We start from the raw sequence: 8675 nt of genomic DNA, 5'->3' as shown, positions 1-8675 counted from the left end.
GCAGTGCGCGTTGTCAGGCTGCTGCTGCTGCTGCTGCTGCTGATGATGATGATGATTAAGATGTCATGATTGTCCCCTGTGGTTTTCGCGCAGGAACTAAACATCGAGGCGGGAATTGTATGCCGCATCCCAGATTGCAGTGATATGGGTAAATGAGAAAACTAGCTGGTTAACTAGTCAATGACTGACCTGATGGCAGTTTAATACATGGGAAAATTGTAGAACGCAACACATCAAGGAATATACATAATTTATAAATCACAAAAAAGCAAATGCAGTATGAGGTATTAATATTCGCCACTGAGTGCCCCAATCCAGGCGATGTTGAACCTGCATTATTAGGCCTGGCGTACAGGAAGTGCTGCCGCTATTTTTATCGAGACCTGAACTTCTCATGACAGACTTTGAAAAAGGTAGGTCGCAGCAGAATAGTGTAAGAAAAAGCTACAAGACAAGTCATGTAAAATTCGCAAGCGCTGTGCTTATTTTTTGTGTAATGTGTAATACGCATGAGATGATTGCGAGATTTCTCACGAAAATCCCAAGATAGAGTACAGCTAGCGTGCAAGAGATGCCTACAACGGCATGCTTCTGCATGTGCAAAAGATCTTAACCTCGTGTTTGTGATGGTCATTGTTACTTGTGGCACGCTGGTGGGCATATACATTAATTCTCTCATTTCTTTTTTAAACAAACAAGTAGCGAGTGCAGGGGCTATTCTTTTTTGTCATTCTGTATCTGGTATTCGCGCTGTTTTGCACACGTAAAATGATTTAACTCGTGCAAGATTCAACTTGTTTCTAAGTGTGCATTACTCTGCATGCCATGCCTGCGTCACATCTTAGTTACGATAATAATCCAGTTAATATACGACAGTTTACAATGTCCTATGATGTTCTGGCGTACGATATCGACGCATCTGCTAGCTTCTTCGGACGAGTTGTCATACGAGTGTGGCAATCACGGTGGCTAGAAGGCTGGAGGGCCAGGTGGTAATGCATCTTGCAGGATGGTTGCGTAGTGGTCTGATGATGTGTTTTAAAGACGATAGTCTTTTTTGGGGACCTTCGACGGAAAAAGTTTGGTCTGTCTGTCGGTCAGTACATTTGCCTGTTTGTCCGCCCTAATGATACCTCAAACGGCACCAAACGGCCAACCCCATCCGCAGTGACCACCAATATTGCTCAAGATTTAGCCTTCATAGCTGTGCGATTGTCAATTAAAAAGCAAATATTGCGCATATCTGAGGCGCCACAACAACGCTTCGATGTTTTCTGTCTGCCTTTATACTAGAAGAGGCACACACAAGTAACTCTGCCCCGCCACGGTGGTCTAGTGGCTAAGGTACTCGGCTGCTGATCCGCAGGTCGCGGGATCGAATCCCGGCTGTGGCGGCTGCATTTCCGATGGAGGCGGAAATGTTGTAGGCCCGTGTATTCAGATTTGGGTGCACGTTAAAGAATCCCAGGTGGTCAAAATTTCCGGAGCCCTCCACTACGGCGTCTCTCATAATCATATGGTGGTTTTGGGACGTTAAACCCCACAAATCAATCAATCAATCAATCAATCAATCAATCGATCAATCAATCAACAAGTAACTCTAAGGATTGTAGCGTTTGATCGTGCAACGCGATGCTCAAAAAGGTGTTTCCAATGCATTGCTATGACGTCCCGGTGGTGGCACCTGCCCATCGCTTTGCGTTCTACACCTTATCACCTCCGAGACTGGTGCGCATCTTTCTCCACGGGGTGCACGCGTTCGTTTTCGAATATAACTGCCAGATGGCACTTGTGTCTAACGTGCCTCGATGCGCTCACTCGCCTCCGCTACACGCTCCAGGCACTCTAACGCAGCACCTGCAGAATACCATTCACCGATGTTCTTGCGCAGAACATGAAATAAACGTTTTTTTCACTCTCTCCAGACGCAAGACTATCGTATTTCTACGACATTTGTGGTGTAACATGCAGATTTGGAACCAATTTTTTTATAGACGGTTTCGCTAGAGCCTGCTGGTTTCTGGCAACATTATGCGTTTATCAGTAAACCACCCCAAGAAACTTCCGGTTTAGCTTGTTCTTGCGTTCTTTTAGCCTATGTTGATGGCCACGGCTGCTTGTGTTCCGATATTTTAGGCGGATAAACTTATTCCGATGAAGCGCTCCCAACTCGGGCACAGCTTTGTCAAGCCAGGATACACTCTGCTAGCCTGAACTAATTTTATATGCTAGTCGAGACGTTCTGTTTTTATCACGAGAGAAAAATGTATTCCCGTTAGGAGCGCGTAGGCTTGTCCTTCTTACTTCATTAAAGGCCATGTAAAGCTCAGCGCACACTAATGGCACAGAGACGATACTCAGACTTTAGATTAGTTGAAGGTCCCGATTACCGGGAACGCATCAGTCACTGTCGTCTTCCGCCCGTGGCAGATAAAGACGCCTGAAATGGGTAGCAAAACGTGAAACCTATAGCACTGAAAACGCATCGCAAATGTGTTTCCAGTATAGTTTTATCAATAATAACGATGCACACTGTCCGAAACAACATGGGGCACAAAGTAGCCATGCTCTACATGAATCGCCGCACTGTGTACGTCGTGGTGTCCACGTTTATTTGTCGTTGCATATGATTTTTTTTGAAAACGACGCCGGCTAGTGGGAACTCATCTCTGCGAGCAAATGACTCATTGCCTGTCTTTCTTCCACTGATTAATATCGGTGTATTCTAGCTCATTTATCTTTCGCTGTGAACATGGTTTAGGTGGGTTCAACTTGAAAGTTTGATTCATGAATATCTTACTCGTGAGTAAACCATAATAGTTCACGTGACCCAGCCTCAGTTGATGTCATCCCATAACCAGCACATTTTATATTTTCTCGGTCACACGAACACTTCGAATCGCGAGCAATTCTGAACACTGATGATCTTTATAAAGAGTGCCGGGTGTGACACAGGCACGAAAATAAGCGTTTTAACTTGAGGTTGTGTGCTTAGACAAAAACACAAATATGTTCGAGGTTTGACAGGAGAGAGATTTTCAGTTATAGTCGAAAAGCTGAATTGAACAACTTTACTATGAATCGGGCAACTCTTCTCCTGCATGTCGACGATGTGGGAGCGCTTTGAAGACGCGGAAAGAGAAAGCACAGGTATGCGCTGTCAATTCTCTGTCCGCGTCTTCAAACCACATCCACATCGACATGCAGAACCAACTGGCCCAATTAAGTTCGCTGACAAGCTTCTCCAGCAGGTGCGGCCTCTGCCAGAGGTAACACGTGTGCCGGAATGTGTTTCCCGTGTGCTGAAAGCGCGCTCCTACATGACGCGCCGATTCACCATGCCTGGCACATGTATGAAAACACGTGGTACTGACGTCACAGTTGCTACTTAAACCACTGCGAAATAAACGGTGGGGCTTTTCTTGCTTGCCTATCGCCTGGACTGCCGCTACCTTCTTTCTTTCACCGATCACCGACTGATAGCGGCCGGCGCCGCTACGACATGGTGTCAGAAGTTATGTGGTCTGCCCACCTTTAACGCCATCGGGGAAAAAAAGACACATCGAGACGTCGGCACAAACAAAGGCTGCAATAGCCACTGCACCACCGCCACCTCCGCCGGGCCTTCGGCAACCACCGCTGCTGGACTTTGACACTACCTCAGAGTGGCCGGCATGGATACAACACTTCGATGATTATCGCTATGCGTCGGGCCTGACTGAGCACTCGGAGGAGGCGCAAGTTCGCACTCTGCTGTACTTCCTGGGGCGGCAAGCAAGGGTCATCTTCGTTACTTTCAATCTCTCTGCAGAAGATTCAAAGAAGTTTGAGCTGGTCGAAAAGAAGTTCGATGAGTACTTCATCAAGGAGACCAACGTTGTGTACGAGAGCGCTTGCTTTCACAAGCGGCATCAGATGCCGGGCGAGTCTATTGACCAGTTCATGACGGCTCTACACACCTTGCCGGAAAAATGCGACTTCGGAGAATTCAAGCAGCGCTTTATCCGAGACCGGTTTGCCGTTGGCCTGCGGGACGAAAAACTTTCCGAGTCGCTCCAAATAGACCCGAAGCTATCTCTCGCGACAGCTCTAGGGAAGGCCCGCCTGAAAAAGACAGTTCAGCAGCAAGAAGTAGAGCTTCGGAACTCCAACGAGGTTTGCGACCGCACTCAGTTCAATCCATGTGAAGAAGTCAACGCCGACGCAGTGGGTCACCGCACGAAACCGCGCCGCAGTGAGGACACCCGGCTGCCAGCAGTTCGTTACGAAAGACAGTGCATCTTCTGCGGTGGCCACTACCACCCTAGGACAGACTGTCCAGCTAGAGCGCAGAAGTGTTTGAACGGTGGCGTAAAGGAGCATTTTGCAAAGGTGTGCCTCAAAGGGACTTCTCCAAGCAACAAGCGAGAGGTACGAGTGTCGTCCGTACAAAAAGACACTAGGGAAATTTTTCTAGGCGCAGTGGAGGTGCCTGGCGCCAAGGCGCATTACGTTCAGGTATTTCTTAACGCAGTGCCTGTTTTCGCAAAGGTTGACTCGGGGGCAGAAGTGTCCGTAATTCCAGCATCGTTTCCTGGAATTCCCACGAGCTTAAAAAAAGCCAACGACATCTTGACAGGCACTAGCGGAGCCCGACTAAATGTTCTGAGCAAGTTTTAGGCAGATATAGTTTGGAAGGGACAAACTTCTCGCCAAACATGTTACGTCGTCAGTCCTTTGCGCCATGTACTGCTAGGGTTGCTAGCTCTGGAAGCATTAGGAGTTATTAAGTTCACCGACTCTCGCTGAGAAACAGTCTGACTACGAGGTTTTGTGCCCTCAGGTTTTTGAAGACTTAGGCTGTATGCCCGGGGAGTATACAATCAGGCTAAGACCAGACGCAGTTCCATTTGCAGTAAGCGCACCGCTCAGGATTCCTATACCGCTTCAGGAACCTGTGAAGCGGGAACTGGATAAGATGGAATAAAGGGCCGTAATTCGAGCAGTCGGAAGAGCCAACCGAATGGTGTGCCGACGTTTTTCCCGTACAAAAGCCCTCGGGAGACGTAAGAATCTGTGTCGACCTTACGCAGTTGAACAAGTTTGTCCTAAGAGAAAGGTATACGTTGCCTACTGTAGAGCACTAAGCTCACTAGACTCACTTGCCGGAGCGAAATGGCGCAAACTCGACTCAAACTCCGGATTTCACCAGGTGCGACTCAGCAAGGCCTCAAAACTACTGACTACCTTCATTACGCCACTTGGGCGGTACTGTTTCACTCGGTTGCCGTTTGGTATTACTTCCGCCCCAGAGTACTTTCAAAGGAGAATGTCTGAAATCTTTTCAGGCCTTCCTGGTGTCGTTAACCTGATGGACGATATTCTCATGTTGGGCGACAGCAAAGCGCAACATAATTCTAGGCTATCGAATGTCTTAGCTAGGTTGGTCCAGCCTAACGTTATGCTTAACAAAGCAAAGTGTGTATTTGGAGCACGAAGCATGAGCTTTTTGGGCCACTTTCTAAGTGAAGAAGGTGTACAGCCTGATCTGGTTAAACTCAGAGCCATTGAAGAGCTGAGTCCGCCCTCAAATATTTCACAATTGCGCAGTGTTCTCGGCATGGCCAATCACCTAAGCCGCTTTTTGCCAAACTTGGCGCAAACCACTGCCCCACTACAGGCGCTTTTGCAGAAAGAGACTGAATGGGTTTGGGGTTCATCTCAGAACACAGCTTTGGATAGCTTAAAAGCTCTTATCTGCTCGGCAAGGTGTATGGCCATGTACGATCCACAACTTCCCACAATTATTTCGGTGGATGCCTCCTCGTTTGGTCTCGGGGCCGTCCTTTTCCAAAAACAACGTAATGGTGAGCGCCGCCTGATAGCATTCGCTTCAAGGTCGTTGACCAAAACCGAGCAGGGCTATGCGCATGTCGAAAAGGAGGCACTAGCATTAAAATGGGCTGCCGAAAGATGTGACGAATATATGCGAGGTATCGATGTGACGTTCGAAACAGACCACAAACCTCTTATCTCGTTGCTCGGTAAAATGCCTACCAATTTGTTTACGCCAAGAGTGCAGCGCTTCAGAATGCGGTTGATGCGGTATCAATTTGAAATTGTGTAGGTTCCTGGCAGAAGCTTGATTACGGCGGACGCTCTTTCACGAGCGCCGATGAAAGCAGATAAACTCGCAGGTGAACTGAACATCTCGGAAGTTTTGTCATTTGTTAAATCTTAAGTTCAAGGGCTTCAAACGGTTGACGATTTCGTTAACAGAGTACGTGATGCTCAAAAGACGGACGTTGATTGTCAGGCCTTGCTGAAGTTGTGTCGCCAAGGTTTGCCAGAAAAACCAAAACTTCCTTGCTACCTAGCTCCGTACTGGCAGGAACGTGCCGTAATTGCCGAATGCAATGGCATGTTGCTAAAGGGGACTAGATTGGTAGTACGTGAATGCCTAAAAAAAGAAGTACTAACCAAGCTCCGTGATGGGCATCAGGGAATCTCAAAGACCACAGCTTTGGCGAAAGAACTAGTCTGGCGGCCAGGCCTCGGCGAACAACTCGCACGGCAAGTAAAAGAATGTGTTACTTGTGCACGGTTCGTCATCCAGAACTGTGAGCCGTTGATCTCAACCTTAACGCAAAGTTTCGCGTGGAAACGAGTCGGGGTCGACTTGTGTTTTATCAACAACTGTCACTACCTTGCCGTGGTCGACTATCAGTCGTGGTATCCGGAAGTAGCCCTTCTTCCCTCAACGAAAACTGGTGTGGTTATAGAAATGCTAAAAATCATTTTTGCACGTCATGGCATTCCGGAGACCATGGTGACAGATAATGAACCATAGTTTTCTTGTACCGAGTTTGAGAAGTTTGCCCATGATTACGGCTTTGGTCATATCACTGCGAGCCCTAGGTACCCTCAGGCTAATGGGGAGTAGAACGCATGGCTCAAACGATTAAGCGCCTGATACTCAGGTCCAAGGACCCATACTTGGCACTGCTTGCCTGCAGGGCAACTCCAGGCGTCCTCGGTTCTAGCCTGGCGGAAATCCTTATGGGCCGGCGTCTTCGGACAAGAGTTCCAATGGCACCGCAGCTCCGTGATCCAGTGCAGCCACCGCTGCTTACTCTTGCGACCAAAGACAGAGCCAACAAAAAGTTGCAAGCAGAGTACTACAACAAACGCCACAGAGCCAGGAAGTTGAATAAACTAACACCAGGTGATTCTGTTCGGGTAAAGGATATGGAAGCCAGAGGAACTGTGCTAGCAACAGCCGCTACTCCCCGTTCCTACATAATAGGAGGCGAGGATGGGGTTACGCTGCGGCGTAACAGACGGATGCTGAACCGCATGCCACAACAGGGGAAGTGTGAAGGCAGCTACGAGTTCCCAAACGAAAGCGAGTCAGCCGACTTGGTTTCGACGGAAAGGGCGCCCGTAGCGACCGGTTCGCTACGGTATTCATGAATAAGCTTTTGTTCGCGGTTCGTTACCACTAAAGGTTCTGGGTTTTGTTCATGTGTGAATGTTCTGAACTCCACGCGCAAAACCACTGTTATTTTGCAAAAGGAGGGATGTGCCGGAATGTGTTTCCCATGTGCTGAAAGCGCGCTCCTACATGACGTGCCGATTCACCGTGCCTGACCCATGTATGGAAACACGTGGTACTGACGTCACAGGTGCTACTTAAACCAGTGCGAAATAAACGGCGGGGCTTTTCTTGCTTGCCTATCGCTTGGACTGCCATCGCCTCCTTTCTTTCACCGATCACCGACTGATAGCGGCGGGCGCCGCTACGACAACACGGAGGAGGGGGCTGCGCTCATCGGAACGCTACGACGGATATTTTGTGCGGCGCCCATCAGCCACGCGAGCGGTGTTACCTGCAGCATTGGCTGCACCTGTACCTACCGTGCACATCGAGCCCTTTCATGTAGCCGCTAGACGTGACACCAAATACATTCTAAGGAATGTGTCCGAAATAATAGAGCATCAAACTAAAACACGACACACACACAAAAAAAACCACCGGGACCATTGAAAAAACATTATTGAAAGAAGCACACCAAAAGTCTGCTGGGGTACGCCGTTCGGCGTACCCCAGCAGACTTCTGGTGTGCGTTAGTGAACGTAAACATACAGAGACCGCTGAAATCAGAAAGTTGAAGGGGAGAGGGGGGAGAGAGATGAAGGGGGAAGTGGAGGGAAGAGTGGAAGGGGGGCACCCGAGGGGCGTCCACCGTATATTATTTTTCTCTTCTTCTTCTCTTTTTTCTTCTTTTTCTTTCCTTTTTCTTTTTTTCCTTTTTTTCTTTAATGTCTTTCTTTTTTTCCCTCTTTTCTTGCCCTCCGATTTGAGATTGTATAAAGCTGAGCACCAACAAACTGTATCTTTAATCCTGATGAAGGCCAGACTCTAGGCCGAAACGTCGAAATAAACCACATTGTGACCGCTCACGGAGGATCTACTGAAATATATATATATATATATATATATATATATATATATATATATATATATATATATATGACGCTAGATGCGGGAGACGTGGCCTGGCTCATACCCCATGTTTATTCAATCTCACTTCTTCCTCCTCTACTTCTCCTAAACATCCTTGCCTTCTTACGTCACAGGATTCCCCCTCCCCCCGAACTAAAGATGGCACCGGTTACAAGCTACAACAAATTGA

At 48.0% G+C, this 8675-nt stretch overlaps 1 protein-coding gene across 1 annotated transcript; it reads left to right on the top strand.

Moving 5' to 3' along the window:
• Positions 1-3437: 3437 nt before the first annotated feature.
• LOC142814048 (uncharacterized) lies at positions 3438-7731 on the top strand. Its single transcript, XM_075891990.1, has 2 exons — positions 3438-4410; positions 6996-7731. Exons 1-2 carry the CDS (start codon positions 3916-3918, stop codon positions 7020-7022), a joined length of 522 nt encoding a protein of 173 aa, XP_075748105.1. The 5' UTR covers positions 3438-3915; the 3' UTR covers positions 7023-7731.
• Positions 7732-8675: the final 944 nt, after the last annotated feature.

The sequence above is a fragment of the Rhipicephalus microplus genome, chromosome 4 (assembly GCF_043290135.1).
Source record: "Rhipicephalus microplus isolate Deutch F79 chromosome 4, USDA_Rmic, whole genome shotgun sequence".
Classification (NCBI taxonomy): domain Eukaryota; kingdom Metazoa; phylum Arthropoda; class Arachnida; order Ixodida; family Ixodidae; genus Rhipicephalus; species Rhipicephalus microplus.
Note: the sequence above shows the minus strand (reverse complement) of the source record. Positions and strands in the feature narration are given on the sequence as shown.